This window comes from Ischnura elegans, chromosome 9 (assembly GCF_921293095.1).
Source record: "Ischnura elegans chromosome 9, ioIscEleg1.1, whole genome shotgun sequence".
NCBI lineage: Eukaryota > Metazoa > Arthropoda > Insecta > Odonata > Coenagrionidae > Ischnura > Ischnura elegans.
In genome coordinates this window covers 5,817,561-5,842,793 of record NC_060254.1, presented here as the reverse complement: position 1 = coordinate 5,842,793, position 25,233 = coordinate 5,817,561, and the positions used below count along the sequence as shown (strand labels likewise).

The 25,233-nt window shown below is 39.8% G+C and overlaps 1 protein-coding gene across 1 annotated transcript; it reads left to right on the top strand.

The window, feature by feature from the left end:
* The first annotated feature begins 1,071 nt into the window (after positions 1–1,071).
* On the top strand, positions 1,072–23,896 carry LOC124165220 (T-complex protein 1 subunit epsilon). Its single transcript, XM_046542508.1, has 10 exons — positions 1,072–1,286; positions 1,453–1,678; positions 2,310–2,508; positions 10,566–10,758; positions 11,514–11,663; positions 12,574–12,693; positions 16,398–16,583; positions 17,617–17,754; positions 19,521–19,701; positions 23,272–23,896. Exons 1-10 carry the CDS (start codon positions 1,182–1,184, stop codon positions 23,403–23,405), a joined length of 1,632 nt encoding a protein of 543 aa, XP_046398464.1. The 5' UTR covers positions 1,072–1,181; the 3' UTR covers positions 23,406–23,896.
* Positions 23,897–25,233: the final 1,337 nt, after the last annotated feature.

Genomic DNA, 25,233 nt, shown 5'->3' with positions numbered 1-25,233 from the left:
GCGAATTTACAGAAAATTATCAGTTTGGGCAACCCGCATACAATCCAAGCCCCTCCCGAAGGCATTTTGCCCATGGGAGAAGATGGACAGGGATGGATAAAGCAAGAGGGAAATAGTAGAAATGTCCGAGCAAAGAGGGCATTCCTCAAAAAGTGGAGTCTCTTAACAGCTGAAAATATAATTTTGTTAATTAGATATGCAATTCAATAGGACTTACGATTGGAATATGCTTCTTCAAGAAAGTGAGGCGATGGAGCAACAGGGAAATCAATGCTGAAATCTTTCCGAATTTGGTGTTACTAGCTAATGATGAACCTCAAATGGATTGATTTTTCGAGTAATGAGGAAATCTTAAGGAGAAGACGAGAGAAGAAGTCTTTTAAAAACCACATGAAAAAGATGGGGCAACTGTATTGGCCACATAATTGGACGCAATGACCTGATAAGACCCGGAGGCAGACGATGGAGGCGAAACGACAGAGCTGTGGCGTGGCCAGGAATTTCGTTCGGGGGGTCCAAAACCAGGGGGGAATTTTTTTAAAAACAGGGTACTAAGAAATGGGTTTTAAAATAATTTAAATACTTTTCAAAATCGAAAAAACATCATTTGTTAAAGAAATATTTTCTAAATTAATGATTTTTAAATATTTTGTTTTATTTTATGATAGAAAATAATTGTGTTTTTATATTTCGGGGAGGGGGGTCCGGACCCCTTGGACCTTCCCCCTGGCTACGCCACTGCGACAGAGGAAGGCGTAAGTGGAAACGTACAGATTTAGTGATGAAGGATACAAAACAGAAAAAAATATGTTCGTGTTCACCCCTATGACTAGATGTTAGAAGAATTGAGTGGAGAGCTACATCAAAAAAATCCTGGGATTAAAAACTGATGATAATTAAGAGAAAAAATATATTTTATATTGAATTGAATGATAAACAATCGAGCTAGATGTAAAAAAATAATTTTAAATGTACTGTTCTGAGGTCGATCAAGCAGATCAAGTTCCCGCGAGGTTATGCGCGCATGCGCTGTTAGAGTTGTGGGCGGCTCGTCTCGGCTAATGCGAGAATGTGCGAGAAATCTTCCACCGGTGTGCGCAGCGAGGAATGATGGCCTTCTAAAATTTGTGTGCATTGCTTTTAAATCCGTTGCATCTGTAGTTTTATAATCGTATCCAGCCATGTCGATGCCAGGAACTTTGGCTTTTGACGAATATGGACGTCCTTTTATAATAATTCGGGACCAAGATAAGCAGAAGAGGTTAACCGGTCTAGATGCGATCAAGGTATTTACTTGTATGATTTCGCACGTGTGATTTTAAAGTCATAGAAGTATTTCTATTGCAATTTTTATTTGATTTTGGTGATTGCGTATCAATTTTGACGTATGAAATTTATATTTCCTCAGTTGATTTCATGGTTATCTCTCTTATGTCTCTTAATTCCGTTCAGTCACATATTCTGGCTGGCAGGGCCATTGCGAATACCCTGAAAACTTCGCTTGGACCCAAAGGCCTGGATAAAATGATGGTTTCTCCCGATGGGGATGTCACTGTAACTAATGATGGAGCAACTATCCTCAAGCTCATGGATGTTGATCATGAAATAGCTAAGCTAATGGTTCAACTGTCGCAGTCTCAGGATGATGAAATTGGTGATGGAACCACAGGTGTTGTCGGTTAGTATCCGTTTAATGAAACTAGAGGGTCCCTGATATACCCGCAAACATTAATTAGTGTGCTTACTCTGCGTTGATCTTGCTCGTTAAACGATTAAGATTTCTTTTGAGAACGCCGCACTCCTATTGTTCGGAGAAAAGAATGCATTTTTTATAAGTCTTGGATGCACTAAGACACTACTCTTTTCCATGTGGAAAAATAGTAGCAACATGTTAGTGCGAAATTAAAATTCATTCTGAACCATTGGAAAATCTCTTTGATAGATTTACATACTGATATGAATGTGACAATCCCCAAGGCATTCGTTTTCTGTATTAGAATCGTACATATTAGTAAATAATGTTGTTTCCTCCTGATGTTCATAAGTGTACCTAATGCCTAATTAAACATGAACATAGAGTTACTATCGTTAATTCCTGAATTTAAACCAATACCTTCAGTCACATGTTAAACATTATATGCATCAAAGCGTTCTCAAGGGCTTTTTTATCTATTCCCTTTTCAAAGTTACCTTGATTACGCTGTTTACTCCTCAATTAGGTGGTTTAAGAGTGTGATAGCAATGATTCCATCGTTGTTTACTACCGCAAGTAGTGCTCCATTTTTTGAAGTTACGCATTGTCCCTGTAGTTCTTGCTGGTTCTCTGTTGGAGCAAGCGGATTTGTTGCTGGACAAGGGTATACACCCCATCCGCATAGCAGATGGTTTTGAATTGGCTGCTCAGTGTGCTGTGAAACATCTGGACTCCATTGCGGATTCCTTCCCTGTTGATGCCAACAACCTGGAGCCATTAATTCAAACTGCGATGACGACTCTTGGATCAAAGATGTAAGTTGTTCACTGTCAATTGGGTCGTTTCCTTTGTTAATCAAAATCTATTGATTGCATTTTGTCTTCCACCATGTTTGTTGATTATGCGTTGCTGGCTCGAATTAAAAAAATCCGAGTAAATTTAAATGTTTATGATAATATTACTTTCCGAGGGTCTTTCAAGAGGAAAGATGGGAAACGCATCAAGAATTACTTACGTCTGTAGGAGAAAATGTCATGTTAATAATTTGCAAATATGCCACTCAGCAGTATTGTAATTAATGAAGGAATACATTTACTCAAAGCTTATGCTCTTTTGTTCATTTAAAACTCCAAACATGTTTTGAAACCCAGATTAGCCAAAAAGAATAAATACTGATACATTAGCATAATTCATTTTTAGAAAGCGTAGGTATTATCCAATTAATTTGAATATTATGGGCAACAGTGGTGGCATGGTGTAGATGTTTCTGGGAGTGAGAATTCAAATAATGATTAACATGTATATTTCTTTTTCTAGTGTGTTATGTCTATGGAATTCAGTGTTCTCATTTTTTAATTGTTCAGCGATAAGAATGCATTTTTGATAAGTCTTGGATGCACTATGACACTACTCTTTTCCATGTGGAAAAATAGTAGCAACATGTTAGTGCGAAATTAAAATTCATTCTGAACCATTGGAAAATCTCTTTGATAGATTTACATACTGATATGAATGTGACAGATTATCTATTGGGCCATTTAACACAGGGTGACTCGTTGTGAACTGTGTTCATTTTTCGGTGCCTTTATGAACAAACCCAGTAAGTGAAGCAAAGATTTAAAGCCTTGTAGTTTAGATGGTGGTGTGGTGTGCCTCAGTCTTACTTAGACTTTGGCAAGGAAGAGCAATAGCGATGAAATCTCATCTTCATTGGCACTTTCTGAGTTTTTCTTTTCACTGTCATCAAGGCTTTCATGTTCCACTTCAAATTTCAATGGTAGCCTTTCAAACTGCATGTGTGACTTGAATTATTTTTCGTTACTCACAAGGAACATTCACGAAGTGTCCTCCGCCGATTTCGTTCAAATTTGGTGGGATGGTAGTGTTCCATAATTAATGGGAATTTGCAAAATTTCCCGTGCCCTTAAGCCCTGTGAGCCGAGATATCTGCATCCAAAGTTGCGCGCCGGCCACCCTTTTTGAGGCGAGGGGCCCCTCACTACGGGCCGGCAGCGAGGCGTCTCTGCCGGCAAGCGCTCGGGGGAAGGCCTGGGAGCGGTCCGGGCGTCAGCGGTCTACCATCCTCTCGCTGACAAGAAGCGGAGGAAAGATTGAAATTATGGATTTTTAAGGCATTCAAGAATGAAAATCACCGTAGCCCAGTTTCCTTAGAATTCATAAATGATAAATGCTGATAATTTTCCCGTGGTCGATTGACAAATTTCCATAAGAAATAATAAATTTAGTTCAAAGGATGCGTACTCTCTGTACACCTGCCGGGAATTTAACCCTGCCAGCAAATTAAGTTGCATATCCACTCTTAATGTCGTAAAGGGCAAAATTAATGTTACTCATAGCGAATTTAACGTTATAGCATTTAGCTCCATGCAGATTTGCGTATTAAGTAAATGACATACTTAATCATTTAGTTTTGTAGTAAATAAGAAACATTCCACATGAATTTTGGGGGAAGGCGCCTCCAAGAATTTTCGGAGTAACAAATAATTAGATACCGCATCCTATATTCCTTCATTTCTTTAATATCAGGCAAGGAGTACCTTCACCTCTTGAAGACTGGAAAATCAGGGTAAATTGAAGTCTTTGAGAGGGTATGGTCTCCTTTTGTTGTGAACGGACACCGGTCGTCTACGACGTAATAATTTCCTCTAACCCTGCAGTGAATGCCGGTGCATTAAGAAATGTCTCAACTTTTTTCTCATTCTCTTTTGAGTCCATTGAACTTATTTACGCACAATGGCGAGGAACTACATACTCATGCGCCAGATTTTACCTTCTAGGTGGATTGAAATCCGTTTTCGTGACTGTGACAATGCCGAACAGTCGAAGACCATCGACACTCATTAGCTTGGGTGCCACCAGTAGCCACTGACCCAACGCCGCGGGGGCTCTCCCTTCGGTCTTTTTTTGCAGTTATAATAGGGACGGGAAACATAAAAAACGCACAATGAGAAGGCGCCCACTTCCTTTCAAATGTTTCCCTCACGTTCACAGTTTTCCCCACCCTCAAGAACTCCCACAAATGGTGCCTTGACCTTCGAGTATCCCCAGGCCTATAGAAAATATTCCTTTTAGCTTGAGGAAAAACCCAATCGTTTACCCTCACCCCGTGAAGGAATAGACAAAACCCTACCTTTAGCACAAGCCACTCTTTTTTTCTCTTTCTGGAAGAATTTACCAACATTCCGTTATTTTAAAGGTGCCATTAACCAAATAAAGTTAAGATACCCGAATTTCTCATGAGTGATTTGATTCAAACACTTCCGATCACTTTCAAATAATGTATTCCGATTATCGAGTTTATAACTGTTTATCGAGTCCTGAACTATGAACCTCGTGGAAGTCTCTTCCTTGCGCAACTCCAAATGATACCCAGCCATCAAAAATCCTTAAGTTTTCCGTTTTAATTTAAAATGCATACAATGCTAGGCAAAAATTCACCCAAAAACTGTCCGCAATAAAAATAATTGAAACAATGAAATCCCATTCAGAAGTGAAATAGGGCACAAATTTTTCTAATTTTTTAGCGAAAAATGGTGAAAACATTGATACTCAAAATAATTATGAATCAATCATCTATTCAATAGATAAAATAATAACAAAAATGGCGATCTATAGTATTTTATTTTTCACAGTTGTGATTTTCATTGAAAAAATGGTGAAAACAGCATTTGTTTGCACAGATAGCGCATCTGATGAATGTCAAAAAGTTGCACCCTTGTTCTTCAACTATAATTTCACATCTATCCTTCATAATATTACTATCGAAACAATAGTCAACAGGTGTAATATGCACTTCTGGTCTTTCATTCGTGTATCCCGCTCGAAACCAGGAATAGCGAATGAAATTTTTAAACAAAGGAGCAGAGAATTGTGAGTGAGTCAGAGATTGAAGTTTCAAAATATTATTTCTTTGAAATAAATTTAAGTCTATTTGGTCCAGCAACACACGGTCGGAGAATTTTCTCACGAAATTCTTCCACATACGGAAAAAATACACATCCAACGGCTGTATGATGCCTGTAGTTTTGGGCGGTATTTGCTGCATTTCAAAGTGAAATGATCCTGTCTTCATGGAAAGAATTCCTTCCCTATCATTAAAGGCACTCCACGAGTCCACCAAGAGAATTGTATCCTTTTTTAAAGTTGGAAACAGCACTTTACCAAAATACTCTTCGAGCAAAATGGTTTTCGTCAACAAACCGGAATTAGAAGCTACGACGTGAAGATTTGGAGCTTCAAACACAGAAACATTTTTTGGAAAAATTCCACCTTTCTCCTGCAGGCAAATAAATAAAGGAGACAGAAGTTCACCATCCATCGAGATCGTCGGCTGTATGGTATAGGAATGGGTCGTCGCTCCTAGGGACTGCACCGTTGACTCCACCGTTTTCACTCCTCGGAAATGCAAGGTTCGTCCCGAGTGTAATTCTTTTTTAAACCCACTCTGGTCAGTATTTAATAGAAAATAATTTGGCTTCTGGGCCAATAATAGCCGGATATCGTTTACAAAAGCATGTGCCTTTTCGGATGTCTTTTGCCAGTCAAAGTTCTGTTTCCGAGAAACAACTTTGGTAACTTTCCTAGACACTATATTATATGATTTTTTAAACTTCCACAACCATCCTGATGAAGCAGAAAAATTTTCTAAGGGATTAGTCATTTTGCCATTATCCTCATACGCCCACCTTCGTAAGTCACTGTCGTGCACTATCAGGAAATCTTCTTTTGCTCTTCTAAATCTTTCTATTAAGCATGAAGAAATTGCGTTTAATTTCTCCCTCCGAGAGCCAGCCTGATTAATTTGCTCCTCAAACCGGACAAGCTGTTTTCTTGAGGTCACGAACCTAAAACGGTGCCTCACAGTATCTATCTTTAGTGGCCCAGTTTTTCCGGACCGCCAATATTCCACTGCCATCTTCTTCTGTGACATACTAACATCACCCACTTTCTTCCTTTTCAATGGAGATGGCTCGTACGATGTCGAAGAAGAAGGAGAAACATCGTCTCCATTTCCATCTGGACTGTCGCATTCATCTTCGCTTACTACTTCCTCCTCTTCCGTCCTCCCTTCGAAGTCAAAAATTAGATCCTCCTCTACCACACAGGATGATCCTTCGCTTTCCACACAGGACTTCAAGGAATCTGAAAATGGGAAAATTGTATTACAACAGGGGAAAATAAAGAATGGATGGGATGCGATTAACTTCACCGTAGTAAGAAAAACAAGGAAAAATTAATGAAACTTACCAGCTAAAATTTCCGCCAACTCGATTTCGTAATCAGTTGGTTCTTCTGTGGAAATCCATGCAGTAAACTTGCTGTCCAATATTTTTACTACATTCCTAGGATTAATCACCATTTCAATGAAAATAAAAGGAACGGCTTTGCAGGTCACGCGTCTACAAAATCTCTCGCTTGTTCGTTCTCGTTCGGAGTTCACTTCGCAAATGGTGTAGAAAAAGCATTTTTGCTGATTTAAACAGAGGTACCGAAGACGGCGACGTCATTCGCCAGATGGAGAAGACCTTTTGGTTTTCCCATTCAGTCAACAATAGTTGAGGGTGGAAGGAATGGGTTTTATGACTCCTCTCAAACCTTTCTGAAAATCTTTACTAGAAGCAGGAGCCGGCAAGGGTATGTGTACAAATTTAAGCTATTCAAAAATTCCTCGAAAACATTGCCCATCGTTTAGTCCTCGGATCACCCACCGCTTCTTTCGTCTGTGGGAAGATAGTAAGTAGACCGCTGACGCCCGGACCGCTCCCAGGCCTTCCCCCGAGCGCTTGCCGGCAGAGACGCCTCGCTGCCGGCCCGTAGTGAGGGGCCCCTCGCCTCAAAAAGGGTGGCCGGCGCGCAACTTTGGATGCAGATATCTCGGCTCACAGGGCTTAAGGGCACGGGAAATTTTGCAAATTCCCATTAATTATGGAACACTACCATCCCACCAAATTTGAACGAAATCGGCGGAGGACACTTCGTGAATGTTCCTTGTCAGAACCTTAGTACAATAATTTTACTTAATCAATGCCTTCAGGCTTTACTCTCTAAAACTTTTTCACTGTGGGAAAAGATAATACTTAAATTGTAATCTTAAAGGCTTAATATTTATATCAAATGGGCACAACCCATGTTTTGTTATATCATCCAGAGGCTGATTACAACTACATTTATTACGTTAATTCGTTGATTAAGTGCAGAGGGTAGGGATTAGGGACATAGGTAGTGGAAGTTTTGGGAAGGGTTAGTCTTTGTCTGGATACCTCCCAGCAAGCTGCCTCAAGGGGGACGTCGCAATTCATTCCGCTCACAGAAGAAAAAGGATATGCGTGTACTCATTTAGCATTTATTAAATTCCTTAATGGCTTGAGGGGAAAGTATTATCCTATGCCTATCATCCATGTGGCAAAAAATCTATCTTTAATATAATTCTCGTGTCTATCAGACCTCGATACATACTGAGGTTCTAAGATGATGTTCTTAGAAAGGCAACTACTAATTCCTCAGGAAATCTAAGCCTCCAAGTCTCCAGCAGCTCATTGCATAATTTTTTTTAATAAGTAGGGGTAAATTGAGTGCAGAACTATGTTTGAATAAAAAGAGGTAATGTTTACTAGTTTCAAGCATGGCCATAGCTCCACCATCCCTATTTGCTATTTTCAGGGCTCAAACTACAGCATGAAAGTAGATTTTTAATTTCCTTTGGCTTTAATCGATTAGAATGAGTGTAGAAGTGCAGGAAAAAGGCTAGTACTGACTCATGAAAATACTCTAGTATAGCTTGAATTTTATTTGTTGGTGGGCTAGTTGTAGCACGTGATCAAAGTGCTCCATTATGATGTAGCCCAAGGAAAATACATTTGGACATAATTTTGCAAAGCATAAGGTGAGTTGAAGTAAGAGGAGAAGGCTTACTGCATGTGTTAGAAAGTGCTTTTTGGGATTTACGATTGAAATTTTCACTAAAACGTACTGGTTGCCTATATTTAGGTAGCAGAGCCTATTCCAGCCAAGCACCACCATCCACAACACACTTAACTCACGAATGCCTGATGCCAAGCATGTTCTAACCCCCATCGTATGTTTCCTTGGCGTTGAAGAAGAAGGGATGGAGTGGTGGTGACGTTGTCATTGTATTTCACAGTGCAATTCAAGGAAACGGTCTTATCTCAGTCCATTCTATCCCTCCCCTCAACACACACTTTGTGTATAAATGCTGAGGTAATCATGATCATTCACCCGAAGATGTAACAATGCTATGGAGAACAGGTTGCACCATGAAATATTGGTAGTGAACCTTGCAAAATATAATACTTCTTTAACTTTTCATCACTTAATTTCATTCGATATATGGTGTTGAATAATTTCAACTCGATGATGTGTCAGCTAATTCGGTAGTTGAAATTTTAGAATAAGAAGCACTCATGGATGTTGTGTCAGCTACTTGTCACATTTTAAGCTACCCCTGCCCTTATTACAATATAATTGAAAGTATACGGATTAGTCATTGACTTATGAAGAAAAACCCTTTCTAGCCCCACGTAAATGGATGAAATTGAATGGATTTCTTTCTTCTTGAACTTTACACATGACCTGCTTACGCGAGTGAAGTGAATCTTTTAGGGGTTGGCTAAGTGAAGAAACAGGGAACCCTTCTTATCTCAATCATTAATGTTTTTCAAATCTAAATTTTCCTAAACCTGTAAATTTCTGTGGGACAATAAAAAGAACATTTTTGGTGTGTTTGCTAACTCCTGGTTTTGTGTTCTTTAAACTCTGTGAAGGTCATTGCATGTTATGACTGGTGTTGACAATGGGAACTGTAAGACCTAAGCTGTAAGGAAAGCTGTAAGCGTCATCTCCTGCGGAAAATGTGAGCCAAAAATTCAAAATCAAGGTGCAAACGAGAACAGTTGAGTTCTGATATCATGCCTCGTACTCGAGAATTGTGCTTTCATTTTTTATTGTTTGATGCTGAAGTTAGCATAGCCTTTTTTTCTTATGTATTTTTCCTGTCGCTCAGTTTTTTTCTTTTACTCTGCACACCTAATTTCTCATCATTTTTTCTTTTCTCATTAGTGCCTTTTTATATTAAATTCTTACTTGCAATAATGTTAAGTGTTCTTTGGTCATCATCTACATCTACATAATACCCCGCGAGCCGCCTAAAAGGCGTGTGGCAGGGGGTGTTAGGACACCAGCCGTTTACAACTATTAAAAAAAAAAAGTGCTCTAATGAGGTTGGGACTAGCGTTTATTAAAGTCCTTAATGGTTCGGGGGAAAAACGAATTCGCATATCTATCCGTTCGGCAAAACATCTCTCTTAATTTATCGCTTCTATCAGACCTGGTGATATAGTGTGGCTCTAATAATATGTTCTCTGTGTCTCTCTTAAAGATATCCATTCTCAATTGTTCAAGCAATCTAAGCCTAGCGTGCAGCCAGTTATCCGTTAAGCCTTAACATTATTTTCCCTATATTTGAGTATATATGAGCTTTATATTTGCCAATTTTTGTATAGTTTTCATTTTTTGGAGGTGCGGATGTGGTCAGTTGAATTGATAAACTCTCACTTGGTTTGGCGGGAGACTTGGCTGACAGCAGTCGTGCTCGAGATGCACTCTGATTGGCTAGATGGAGGAATGAACTTGCCCATCTTTCTAACAGAATATGCCTCTTGTCCATTGTGGCATTGAGTAGCATACATATGGGTTAAATTTCTTCACTATTTCAACCTTTTTTTCCTTTTATTTATTTACCTCATTGGTAAAATTCCATGGAAACACACAACATCTACACAAAACTTGTAGAATGTATTTTCTTCCTTGACGATGGCTTTCCTTACGCCCACAGAGTAAACAAATGCCACCGCCAGATGGCCCAGATAGCCGTTGATGCTGTGTTGGCCGTGGCTGACATGGAGAATAAGGACGTAAATTTTGAGCTCATCAAAGTTGAAGGGAAGGTGGGTGGCCGGTTGGAAGACACTGTCCTCGTCCGTGGTGTCATCGTTGACAAGGACTTCTCTCATCCTCAGATGCCCAAGGTAAGAGCACTCTTTGCACTATATTATAGGTCCAATTATATATACATCCAATTATAGGTTTTGTCGAACGACGTACATGGGACCCTCACTTATAATAATTAACATTTCTGAAGGGAATTTTTTGTTTGTTGCATAAGAATTATTTTGGGTGAGGAATCCGTTTAAAGAGCATCAATGCATGTGAGTGTTACCATGTTAAAAAGTTTCATTAAAAAATAAGGCATATTAATTCTTAATTGGTGATATTGTGCAACAGGAGCCAAAATCAGTGAAATTTTCTTCAGCACTGGCAAAATCAGTTCTTGACCGTGCAGGAAGTCCATCATAGGTCAAACACTTTTTAAAGCGGGGGTCCATTGTATAGCAGCCACCAATTTTGAAAGCTGTAATATCCTCTTCATCAACAGTCATTAATAATTCTAAGATTGGTTCATTGCAGCTCTCCACTCAATCCTCCCATTCACTAATCTTTTCACATCTTCGTTATTCTTGTCTTTCACATCCTTCTTTACCCACTCCTGATATATTTTTTAGTCTCCGTCTTCCTTTTCTATGTTGTCCATCTACTTGCCACTTTCTTTATTAGGCCATCTTTTCTCAAGGTACAGTCGGTTTGTAATCAGGCAACATTTTCAGTTCTGCCTAGAATATCAGGAATGCATCACTATTCATGGCATTTGAGCATGCAGCCATTCGAGCTGCCTGTCCTTGATTTTACTATCGGTGGTTGAAAAAAATATTTCAATTATTTGCAGTTGCTGAAGGACGTGAAATTGGCAATTTTGACGTGTCCGTTTGAGCCACCCAAGCCGAAGACAAAGCATAAGTTGGACGTAACATCTGTGGAAGATTACAGAGCTCTCCGGAAGTATGAAGCTGAAAAATTCTCAGACATGGTGCAACAGGTATGGGCACATTGTTTTTTTTTTGTCTCAGAGTGAGTGTTGTAAACCCTGGGCTGTATGGCTCCCAATCATCTCAATGTTTTCAGATTATCTGGGCTATTTTCTCCTCCTCCCTGCGCACACAATTTCAGAGAACAAGGCATAATGGGGATCTGTTGATTGGGCCTAGCTACGTACCACCTCGCAAGCCACCTTAATTGCATTACAACTCTCTACTAGAGGCTCATTAATTTCTGCGAGTATTGCATTCCCTTAATGAAGGTTCTCCCCAAAGGAGTAAGTGAACCAGATCGCGTCAATAATGGTGTCACCAACTCATGGCAAGTGGGCTCCAATTTTGACATTTCCTTATTTTAAATCACAAAAGAATGGTGGGGAAGGTATGCCTTTATAACGTCCACTGTTTTGTCGCCCCTCTGTTGCCTCCCTAGGTCATAATTCCCCATAAGTTCTCTATAAGGTAAAGTTTGGATGTATAAGCCTACATGTTTTTCATCTTAAGTTGCTAGTGGTCAGATCACAAGGTGATGCCATAAGACTTCCAAGTAGAAATATTTCTGTGTGATAACTTGAAAATTATTTAGAAGTTGAGGATATGAATGATATCCATTTGGTCATATGACCAGATTTATTCACATCTATTGAGATATGAGTCAACATTTATTCATAATTATGAGTAGGAATTTTACTCAGCCGCGATTTGGCTGTAATTAACTGCCAGGACAAAAAGAATTAACCACTGCCACTTCCCTTGCCTGTGTAAAGTGGATTGGGGTATTGGGAATTGGACCCCATAATGTACCCCAAAGTGGATTATTGGTGTGGTGGTGAACCAGCCTGTGAAATGTTTTTCTTTTGTTGGTTGGCTGTTAATTGAATGTTGCTTCACAGTGTTGTTGTTGGTTTGCAGGTGAAAGATGCTGGTGCCACGTTGGCCATCTGCCAGTGGGGTTTCGACGACGAGGCCAATCACCTGCTCCTCCAAAGGAATCTGCCAGCTGTACGGTGGGTCGGAGGACCAGAAATTGAGGTTGGTCTCGCTTTCTCTCTCAAATTGGTCACTCACGTGGACTGAAAGACTTTCCTTCCCTCTGAGAAAATTGGGTATCTGTGTTCCCCTCCCATGTTGTTACAGTCATTGGCAAACTGCAGTCTGTGTTTGAATATTTTTGCATGAAGACTTCCGGAGAATATCCTTGTGTACATTTACGCTTTTCTTATTGAAGTGTAACATTGGTTGAAAAAGAAGGAAAATATCAGAAAAGGAGAAGTGTTGGACCAGGGTGTTTGCTGATCTTGCTAGTGTTTTGGAAAAAATGTTTTTTTACCCTGACAGTGTCTGACAAAAACACACAAGGAATCAAAAAAGGAAAGCTTGTAGCATGGCTATGGATTGAGTAATGTAATTTAAAAGTGATGGATGGTTGGTTTCATACAGGTCTGTGGAAGTGCAGGGTTAAAGTTGGGGCTGGGAGTCAGGGAAATATAGTCGGTTATAGTGCGATTGGGAAAACTGGAGTGGTGAGGTGGATATGGGGTGGAGCATGTGGCAGTGTGTTACTGAGAGGTGGGGGTTTTGTTTCCGTGCTTGTTGGGTGGCTTCATTTCACAATGCAATTTGATGTGTTTTTCCAAAAAAATCTTGTATTTGACTGCTTGCCTATTGCTGAGAAGTTGGGGAAATTTTATTAAAATTTGGACTGAAAATTGGGGAAATAGTGTCGGACACTGGTATGAATCCTGTGATCCAAGCCAGCAACAAATTCTATGGCAGATTATTGCATTGTCTCAGTTAACATATCTAATAGGTCTGTGGCTTCATAAGTTTGAATTATGGGTTTGTTTTACTAATGTTCTTGTGCCGTGGGTTGGGATATGAGTTTGAAATTAGAAGGATCCACACTTATCCATTTTTTATCCTACACCTACTTCTCCACCTTTCTCTGCAAAAAATTGCAGGATTTCATTCTTGAAAGTTCATGGCAAGGAGGAAGGAAAAGTACGTCCACAGCAGTGAAAGGGTTAATTAGCGATATCTTTTGCTGGATTGTGAGGTCTGATTGAATGATCCCGTGTTGTGTCCCTGTGGCATTGATGCTCCCTGTGGGACTTGAAAGTGGTGTAAAGAGTTGTGTGTTGCATAGTTGAATTCCATTGGTACCTCCCATGGACCAATGATCAGACACTATGCAAAATTAACGATTTTCTCAACCTATTTTGTTCTTGCTTTTATACAAGGATGAGTAATGAGGAAATTACAACCATATGTCTTTTTGTTATCTTCTTTTCACGTGATAAGACGTTGCATTTTCACATTTATTTTCTGTTCTCTTATTTTTGTGTGGTTTGTGATTTTTGTATGCTGTCTCTCTTTTAGATATAACTTGTTGACATTCTATGTGATGAAGATTATTTACCTTTGGTGTATAAGAAGTCTAATCATTCTTCATTTTATTATGTATTTGTTTTTTTACTGGTGCATCAGTTTGGAAAGATTTTTTGTATTGTTATTTCACTACTCGGGTGTTAAGATTAAGCGATCGCTTTGTTTATAATGGTGAATTGTTATCATGGATTTTTTTCCTGGTGTACTCTCTCCCTTTCTCTATTTCCTAAATATCATGAGAAAATATTATCATTATGGGACCCCTCTGCCCATCACGAATGAAATTCGAGGCGTCCAATGACCAAGATAACCTGGAGTGCTCAGGGAAATTTCATATTTTGAAGAAAGGGAGATTCTGCAAGTGTCCTGGAAAAGTCTTATTTTTGACTATTGCTGCAGAAACGAGCCTCATGCTTTCATGCACTCCTCCTGTAGCAAAGTCAAAAATAAATTAATTTTCTTTTAATTGCTGCTCTAATATCTGTTGCCCTATTGTAGCTTGCTTGATGTTTTCCCTCAATTTGGTCATCCATTGCAAGCGTGTTTAGGTGTATTTCTGTGATCAGCACCATATTTCACCCAAAGTGGTGTCAAGCCCCCAATACAGTCCTCCCCCTAAGTCTTGAGGTTGGAATTTTGGAGAAAAATCTTTAGTTCAGTGTAAGGTTTCAAACTTATGACGCTCAGCATTATGGGTGTTGGTGGTGTTGGACCGAATTTTCTTGCTATCAGATCAACAAATAATGTGCCCAATGTGTAATGGATGTTTTAAGATGCAATCTATTTCATAAAAAGCCTTAAACCCTTTAATTGGCTGCCTATTTTTTCACTATTATTCTGAAGAATGCTAGGGCTGTTTCGGCAAATTTGTAGGTTTGCACTAATATTCATGTAAAGTGTAATATGCATTTAAAGAAACTAATTCTTCTGTTCTCAATACTTATGGGTATGTTGAAGCATGGCAGATAATAAAAAAATAGGTATAGAAGCTAAGTGAAGCACAAAAAATAAAAGGTGTGATTTTAAGAAAACCCAGGCGATAGATCAGCCTGCCGGCACTGTAATGGTCAATATGTTTTCTCGGCACTTTATCTCACGTCAATCTTCTGCAATGAATAATTTTATTGCTCCATTCCTCTGTATGTTTTTCAAGCAAGAAGGGAAAAAGTGTTTTTTCGGTAATGCATTTTTGAATGATTTCGAAGCCTTGATTCTAATGCTTTGATTGAACTTTCATTAGAAATTGCCCAGTCGTAACTTTTCTTGTCTATGTAATGTTTTCTGTATAGTGTGCATTGTTGTCTTCTCGTGGTGTCTCAGGTGATAGAGCTCACGAAAACAGTAAGATTTTCTATATTGGTTTGATATTGGTGTCAGTTTTACTTTGAGATTCCCCTATCTTTGCTGCTGATTTTGGATTTAAAAAATTTGAACAAAAATAATGAATTGAGAATGCTCAAGTTCAACCGCAGCTGATCCATTAAGCCATCATGCCTTAGCCAGGAAAAAGATCCATTTCTCCACGTAAATAATCGTGATTATGAATTAAGTCACTCTGCTTCAAAATATCTACCAGCACAAGGCAATCAAAAGCTTTTAACTGTGTAAATGTAGGTTGTCTGCTGCTTTTGCATGGGGTGGGATATATGACAGATCAGTATTAAGATTAATTTTAAAAATGAAATGGCAATTGAAATGCAATTAGAGCAAGTTCTTTCACAAATTGTAGTGTGTTGGGGTGGTTTCAAAAGTACTTAGCCGGAAGAAATGATGGAGCACAAGAATCGTCCCAATGGCTGCAAGCGAGCTTTGAATTCTGGCCATCATTTTTCAAAATTGGTGGATTTCAAAGTGAACATGATAGAAATTGACTCTGGTTTCCAATTATTCACAAGTTAACAAAAAAATGAACATTTTATTCTTCCATTGAAAATGATTGAATGGCAAATAATTTCTTCCCCTTGCCATGAATTGTATCTCAATGGTGATTTTCGGGTTGCCTAATTAGTTACTCAAGTCACTTACACCTGATTATTGTCTTCCTTTGACTTTATTCCTGGAGATTTTGGGCAAAAAAGGGGGAAATTAGTTGAAATTGTGTAATTTGTGCCTCCGAAAGAAACTTTTCTTGATATTTACATTTAGGATTGTGCAGCACTCTCCTTACTGGTAAACAAGGGAATTCCTTTGGAAAACTTGGAAATGTCATGGAATTTTATAATTGATAGTACACGTGGGACACCCTGATCATACCATTCCTTTGGTTTGTTATTTGTTGTCTTTCGCATGTTGTCTTGTATGTTTTCTTTTGTCCTTTCGTAGTGTTAAATTTTTTATCCTTTTTGCAGTTGATTGCCATAGCAACTGGTGGGCGTATTGTTCCTCGCTTTGAAGAGTTGACCCCTGAGAAGCTGGGCCACGCTGGCGTTGTGAAGGAACTGCAGTTTGGCACCACCAAGGACAGAATGCTCGTGATTGAAGAATGTCAGAACTCGAGGGCCGTCACTATCTTTATCCGTGGTGGGAACAAAATGGTGAGAACTTCTTCCGTAATTCCTTGGTCAGCCTTAGAGTATAATCGTGCGAAAGATCCACAGAGAAAAAATCATTCGCCTTGACCGGGATCTTGTCCGGTAGTGTCCGAAAATATCCACAGGGAAGAATGACGCCTCGGTAGCTTAACTGGCTAAAGCACTCAACCGGAAATCGGGGGATCCGGGTTCGTATCCCGGTCAAGGCAAATGATTTTTTCTCTGTGGATCTTTCGCACGATTGTGCATTGCGGGTGACTCCTGTAAAAGTTATCACCGCGGCTAGTCCCGGTATACTTTGAACTTAGAGTATAACTTGGCAAAAGAGGAAACAGCTATTGTGTGTCATGGATGAGGATCTTGTGGGGCTTCTAGTCAGTGTTAAAGCAGGTATATACATGTCACTAAGAGACATAGATTGGGATTTTTGTGGGTTAGCTATGGTACCTGAGCATTTTCTTAGCGTGAAGGGTCCATTGTGTCAGTTACCAATCAGTGGTCATTCTGAGAGACAATGTCCTCCATAAGAGCCAGCAGGTCCCTCTATCAGATCGAGGTTCCACGGTATTGTACGGCCTTTTGTTGAGTGTTTTCATTCCACATTGCATTTGGCATTCTATGTTGCGCAGTGTATACTACCATCCTCAACGAAAGAGGAAATGACCACCATGCTTCATGACGCTCTCCTCCTCTGTCCTATGTCCTCTCTCCCTTTTACTCACGGACCTCACCTCTCCTCAGCCTCCTCCTTACCCGTTGAACTTACCTCCATGCTGCCTGCTTGTGCCCCTGGCCTCTAAAAATCTTGGAAAGCTCTGGTTAAACACCCGACTCCCTCCCTCTACCCTCTCTTGAATCCTATTCCCCTGTCATGGGATAGCTCTGGTTGGCTCAACTGACAGGCAGTGCACGCGATATTTCCACTGATTGGTGAAATGCTTTATGCATGTTAAAATAAAGTTCTGTTGGAAGTACAAGTTCTGATTATTCCACCATGAATATTCAACGTTAAAGATGTAATCCCTCTCTTTTTCAGATAATTGAGGAAGCCAAGCGTAGTCTTCACGATGCTCTTTGTGTTGTGCGCAATCTGATTCAAGATAACAGAGTGGTGTATGGCGGTGGTGCAGCCGAAATTTCCTGTGCCATTGCTACTTCTCAGGAAGCTGACAAGGTAATCATTTGTGTTGTTTTTTTTCCTTAACGTGTGAAATCGCACTACGAGCCCTCGAGGAATAAATATCGGGGGGAAGAATCCAGATGGTTTGTTTTTGTTTCCTGTGGTTCTTTATGACAGATCTGGATCCAAAGGGGAACTGCCCCGAAAGAATTTGTGCTAAGCCCAATTTAAAAATTTGAGTGCATTCATGGTGTACAGTGAGTCCATCGCAAGCAATGCCAGTAAATAAGGGCCATGGCCGCACTCAGTGGCTCCAGGTAAGATATAATCCATGTGGGATCTTTCAAACTCTAAATACTGTGTGGGATGGACCAATCAAATAAAAAATAATATGGGTACCAGGTGAGGCATCGAGACGGCTAAGTAGTGAATCGCCTATCTTCTCTTTATTTCCTCATGTCTTGAAATTGTGTCTATATGTTTGTTTGTTTGTGATGAAATTGTCACAGGCAACCCTGATAACTTTTCACTGGAAAATTATTTATTGGTATGATGCGTTTCGACGCTGAGGCGTCATTCAAGTACGCCTCAGCCTCGAAATACGTCATACCAATAAATAATTTTCCAGTGAAAAGTTAGCCGGGGTTGTGTATTTTCATTTCAACATGGATTTTCACAAAGTAAAAGCCGACTCGATTGAATTGTCACGGACATCTAAACTCAATGCTCGCCTGACTAGACTATCTGGTGCTTGTGTGACACTATTTGTAATTTCGAAAGGCATAGTTGAATTCCATTGGTTTATTTCATGGACCATTGATCAGACACTATGCAAAAATAAGAATTTTCTCAGTATATTTCGTTCTTGCTTATCAATAACAAGAATGATTCACTGAGAAAATAACATTGATTTTTCTCTTCATGATCTTCTTTTTGCATTTAGCATGATTTGAAGTATGCTGCGTTATGATGCAGACCTTCAGTTTATTACTGAACAAAATGTTTCCCCATCGCCATGGCCACACTCTCAGTGGCTCCAGGGAAGATGTAACCCATTTGGGATCTTTCATGCTTTACAAGATAGAATATCTCCTCCTCTTTGGACCTAAAGCATTCCAAAAATATTTCCTGTGTTTAATGTCCTTTCAGTGTATAAATGAACTTACGGTCGAACTTGGGTCGTAAAAATTTTGGCAATGTGGAAGGATGAGTCTCGGCTTTCAGGCACTCCTGTGTGTTGAGTTGTCCATAGGTGACGACAGTTTCTCCAGCCATCCTGCTGGCGTCTTCAGGTCAGAAGCAGCGATGCAGCAAGAGGCAGGTGGTGGATTGAAGCAGGATGGATGGATGAAGGAACTGTCGTCACCTATGGACAACTCAATGCGGAGGAATGCCAGAAAGCCAATACTCACATGGAGAAATGTCGGGGAAACGTTAGGTCTAGCGTGGAAGGATATACTATATCTATCTGAATATAGTTCCCCCTTTTTTTTCCAAAAATGTCCATTGTAAAAGTAAAGGGGGACTATGTTCAAAAGCACTTTTTAAATTTTTTCCTGAAACTGAAGCCTCAAAATTAAGGTGGGGACTATATTTGGAGAAATAATGGTAACTGAATGTTGAAGGCATAACTTAATGGAATTTTGTCACAGGCATGACAAAATCCTGAAAAGTGAGTGCTCCAATCTGAGTTAAGAGGTGTCAAATTGCACTTCCTTGTACAACTTGACATTTTGAGAGCCCCCAACAGTATTAATGTCAAACTTCATTCTTGTGTGTGTTGTTTCCCGTTATGAATATTTTGTTTTCCCTTTTCCCAGATTTCATCGTTGGAACAGTATGCATTCCGTGCATTTTCTGATGCCCTGGAGAGCATTCCAATGGCCCTAGCCGAGAATTCTGGACTCTCACCGATTCATACGTTGACGGCCGTGAAAGCCCGACAGATTGCTGAGAAGAACCCAGCATTGGGAATAGACTGTATGCTTAAAAACACCATTGGTGAGTATGCCTCGTCTCTGTGCATTGAGCTTGGTATTATTAGTCTGGATTAAAATGCACTTATTTCCAGTCTTGTGGTGTGATCAGTTTCTCGTGATGTTTCATGGGCCCTGCATACCACTTGGATGTGCCGGAGTGGGTGTCACTGTGCTGTGCGTATGATTGGTGGATTTGGGAAATGTGGGCGGGATTGAAAAGTGTATGCTGACATTTGAGTGTTGTTTTTCTGGAGTCCATCTCTATTGAAGTTTGATTATTGATTTCTAATTTTGATGGAATCCTGATACAGTCAGGCTTTAAATTTGCTTTAAAAAACTAGTTGATAGGCTGGAAAGAAGTTCAATTTTATGTGCTGCGAAGGCCTCAACCACGGATTGATGTTAGTCGTTCAATTTGTCCCATGCCCATATGGCCCAGCGAGCGTGGGTCCATCTATAATGCAACAGTGAAAATTGCCTTGGTATTGTCAAAACTACTTGGGTTCCAGAACTTTCAGAGTGTTGTTATAGGGAGAGGGGGGGTGCCCCTCGATTGCAGCACGTATATGTACGAGAGAGAAAGAGAGGGTAGTGTCAGGGGCATTATCTCGGGAGAGGAGAGGCAGTGCGGTTTGAGGTCCTCCTTAGGAGCTGGTTGTTACTTCATTTATAGGGAACTAGTAATTTATTTCCGATAAGAAATAGTTTCAGAATGCAGTAGGATAGTCATTTTCCCTGATTCTCTGCCGCCCCCACGAGTCAGGAGGCCCCCCTACTCGACTGTTGCCCTGGCATGTCTCTCTACGTCCCATTGAAGGCGTCGGGGTGTGACAAACTATTGGACTTCTGTTGTTCTAGTATCTGATGTTGTTGTTGGGGCACGTCATTTGTTTCCGTGCAATGTAACTGTGGGAAGTTTGGTAATGGTTTAAAGTATTTTACTTTAAAATCCAGTTCTTCCTTGGACTGTTGAAAACTAGTGACTGGAATCTGTGAATTAATCTTGTATTTCTCAAATAGAGCAAGAAATTTGAAAATTTTCTCTGCAAGGCATTATCATTTTATAATTGATATCAACTGTCAATTCAGCAGTGCATGCATTTGTGTTAAATGGGTGCCTTTCATTTTATTGTGATTCTAGATATTCCTCCTCAGAGAGTCTGGAAATGATGTGAGAACCTATTTTCGGCACTGAAATTACTTGCCTTGTTCTTTGGAAATGATATGTTACAACACAGGAATGAAAATTAAATTTTTATTTTCCTTTCAATTCTATGTTGTTCTAAACATTTACTTTGAAAATATATTTTAATGCTATTTTACTTGGTTGTAACAAAACTAAAGGGAGTATTCTTCATCTGCGTATTATCAGCAAGCTGCCTAAAAGGCGTGTGGCAGGGGGTGTTAGGACACCAGCCGTTTACAACTGATAAAAAAAATGAAGTGCTCTAACGAAGTTGGGACTAGCGTTTATTTAAGTCCTTTATGGTTCGTAGGAAAAATGAATTCCCATATCTATCCGTTCGGCGAAACATCTCTCTTAATTTATCGCTTCTGTCGGACCTGGAAATGTATTGTAGCTCTAATATTATGTTCTTTGTGTCGCTCTTAAAGATATCCATTCTCAATTGTTCAAACAACCTAAGCCTACCATGCAGCGTCCGAGTCTCCAGCGGCTCCCAGTCTTAATTCTTTTAACATCTGGGTAATGCTGTCTGTATGCCCATAGCAGTCCTTGACGAATCGCACTGCTTTCCTTTGTATTTTATTCTGTTCACGGATTAAGGCTTTCTCAACTGGGAGGTGCCATTTTTTTTGTAGAGGGTGTACAAGTAATATACCAACATAGGGTACCCATAAATAGGAAAAATAACATTTTATTGCAGAATTATCACAGAAGTATCTTTTGCCTAAACAGCCGATATTAATTTGCAAAATGTGAGCAAAACAAATTCGGCATTGAGGAGTTTCTTCTTGTTGTTGATGTGATCTGTATCATCTCAGCATTTCTATTTTATAATTGTCACTAAGGTTAGCCATTTCATTTATTTTGTATGGATTGATTCAGTTTGCAATCCCATTGTGCTAACAGTAAACATGGGGTGCAACATGGAAGTGTTAATTGGAATCATTGCTGTATCCATAAGTGCTGGTAACCAGGAGTGTGGAAAGTTGAAAACTGGTAGGATCATTTTATTTAGGCTACGTGTTGAAAAATTAAATGCCCTGGTAAAAGATGGGGTGAATTGAGTCAACTAGCGATGAGTGTAGCCCCATCTGCCTTATGTGACAATGAAGTTGCTATCTCTTCATACCTAGGTTCGTGCTGGTGGGGAAAATATGAATGGGGGCTGTGAGTTGTGGAAATTAGACAATGACCTGGGAAGTAAATACTTAGGGAGTGCAGCAAAAATATTGCAATTGTGGTTGGAAGGAAGGAACTTGGCTGCGTTTTGAGTGATGAATTGCATGTCCTGTTGCTGTGGTGGCGGGGCTTGGTTATGCTTGACTTCAGTTCTACTAACGGTCTTTATTTTTCAGTGTGTGTCCCTTGTTGCATTTTTCTTAAATACCTTTGACTGCTTTGCCATTCACATAAAATCAGGGAAATGGATAGTTGATATGGCCCTGCGATTCCATGTTTCAATAATGGGCTACATTTAGTACCCACAGTTAGACTCATTGTTCATTTTTGTGATGTTTTTTTATAATTTATTTGTCGTGACCCAAGACTGCACGTTGACACTACTGTCAGCTTTGACATAGCGCACAGTAGACAAATATGTGCTATATAAATATGCACTCTGAACCATTGGAAAATCTTTTTGCCATAGATTGACAGACTGATATGAGTGCAACAATTTTATATTGACTTGTGTTCCATGCCATATGTTAGCCTATGGCTTGAATTGCTCAGTGCTATAACTTGTGCTAGGTTAAGTGCTCTGTTATGCCTAGAGGTATACATATCTGCTGAAAATATAGTGTTTGTACCCAAGTGATCTTGTAAAGAACTGGCGCCATCACAGTTCTTCAAAAAGTCAGAACGAGATTAAATGAACGTGTAAAATATTACATTTAATGCAATGTCACACTCCAGTCTCTCCAGTTCCCTTGTGCCGTATTCAACCGCATGCAAGGCCACGGCAGTAATTGCGCATTTGCGATATGAAATATACAATTAAAAGTAGTAAGTAACATTTCCCAGAATTTACGAAAGATTTACCATTGTAGAATCTTCTAAAATTTATAGAGTTCTTTTTTTCCTGCCGCTGATCGTTGTCTAAAATGCTGGAGCAGACATTCAAGTAAACTTGAAAAATTCCTTGGCAGCAGGTAGATTAAATAGTTTCATTTTAAGAAGGGCATTCTAATGGAAACAATTAGCCCAGTGTAGCATTGTATATTTTAAAAATGCAAATGTCTATGTGCTTTAGCATCTGATTTTAGAAAGTTCGTAGAAAACTTAGAAGGACCGTGAACTCATGAACCACAATACGGATAAACCACAGCTGGATAATTGGAAGTCTACTGTATGTTTAAATAAAGAGGTGAACTTCTTGTATATTACTTTATTTTGTTTTCTTTTCAGATATGAAGGAGCAGCATGTGATTGAGACATTGCATAGCAAGAAGCAGCAAATATTGTTGGCCACGCAGTTGGTCAAGATGATCTTGAAGATAGATGACATTAGGTCTCCCATGGACCACAGCATGGGCCTGTGATCCTAACATGTGTTTCGGGAAGATCCCTGTAAAATGTCTATGTGCAGACTTTGCGTGTGTACTCTCTTTCCGAGTTCATGGGATGAATATTGCACAAACATGTTTATTTTGTAGCCTTGTTAACATGTCCCATGCCTTGAGATAATCTCACTGGAAATTAACCACCTTAGCAGTTGATTTGCCCTTCAGGTGATATGAAGAAGCTGTTATTAGCCTCCAAGTGGATTGCATTTTATGAAACAAGAAATGAATTCTTCAACTCTTGGCTTCTTTCGCTTGATGGCACTGCATGCTATTTTTTTTAATACTTATTAATATTTTTCTTACTGTCCCTGATTCAATTGTCTTTCAAAAATTGCTCTTTACTAATAATAGCATTTTTGGTGATATTTCCAATTCAAAGTTACATGAAGATAGACCATAAATGAAACCATATACTGTATTATTTATTTTTTCTGCAGATGTCGGAATTAAAAATCTTTAATGCTTTATATTTTATGCCTCATTTTCTTCCTACTCTTCCAAGTGTATTTCTAAAGTGGTTTTCATGCTGTTGAGTGGGTTATGTAATTTGTTTGCTGCTGTAGCTATTCCAGTGATGCAGGAGTTAGTCATTTGAATGTTGGTTTTGCTGTAGAGGTGATTTTGCTGCCATACTGTGCTATGGCATTTGAATGTCATTTTTCGCCTACAACTTGGGGCTCTTAAATGCCCAGAGGAAAGAATGATTATGGACAGGTAGGTCTATAGCAAGGCAAATACAGAAGGAAATTCGGGAGCAGAGATTAGGGAGGGAGTGGAATAGGTGCCCTCTACATCATCCTCACAATATTCGACTACAAGGCTGGATTGCATATGGAAGAGTGTTAAGCACACAGTGGAAGCTCTTATTCGTGCGTGCGGAGTACAATGAGAATCATGTCATAATGAGTGATTGGCTGGTGAAAAAGTCTCCATTGGTCTTTGAAAGAGGTTCCTCCACTCAATTTTTCGTCCAGGTAATTTTTTTCTCCCTTATGACGCTGGTTGGGCCCAGTTGGTATGAAGTTTTACCCCAAGAGATATCATCTGAAGATTGTTCAAGGAAATCATTTTGAATGGTTAATTTTTTCTTTTTCGGGTTCGTTCATTGGGGTAAGATGTGCTCAACGTTGCACCACAAAAATTTCAGTGGGATGTGAGACCCTCATAAACTACCCCTCATACTTTTTGATCTTGGGCATTATTAAAAATCTATCTCTAGTTGTCCATCATTTGCAGTCCCCGTGCTATCCCTTCCTCTATGCCAGAGTGGGTGATAACTACCTACAGTAATCCCCCAACCCAGAGGGAGGCAGGGGTGCTGCCAGGAATTAGGGCTGGGGGGGGAGGGGGGTTAGGTGCATCTAAACTCTGTTCATTTTATGTCTGCGGGTGAGCTGGTGTGGCCAAAGCAAGTGGAGATGAGGGGAGGGAAAGTTTCTCGACAGGTGACTTTGCCAATCAGCAAACAGTGGACGTGGCCTCAGTCAGTCGCCCACAGATCTCCGCCGACTGAACGTCGTGAATCTGCTCGTGGAGCAGTGTTGCCATACCTCACGCGTTCTACTTGTGTGTGACTAAGTATGCCTTCCACCAACGGTGCCGCATTCTGTGCGGTAGCTGACAATGTCATGGGCTTCTGTGAAAGGATTATCCCCAATGCCTTCCAAGTGAGTAGGTACATTGTCTCGGTGCCGGGGCCAAAATACCTGTGGCCACCTATGACACACGTTTTCAGTGACAAAGTAGGGTGGCTATGTATATTTGGCAACATAATGTTCGCTCCTCTCTCTCTCGGTACTACCCC

What these genes read in the sequence shown, in the direction of transcription:
- LOC124165220 (XM_046542508.1), top strand. Translation starts at nt 1,182, where the DNA reads ATGTCGATGCCAGGAACTTTGGCTTTTGACGAATATGGACGTCCTTTT. An exon ending in CTCATCCTCAGATGCCCAAG is followed by an intron (nt 10,759 to 11,513) that starts GTAAGAGCACTC and finishes AATTATTTGCAG; the next exon opens with TTGCTGAAGGACGTGAAATT. An exon ending in CTTCTCAGGAAGCTGACAAG is followed by an intron (nt 17,755 to 19,520) that starts GTAATCATTTGT and finishes CCCTTTTCCCAG; the next exon opens with ATTTCATCGTTGGAACAGTA.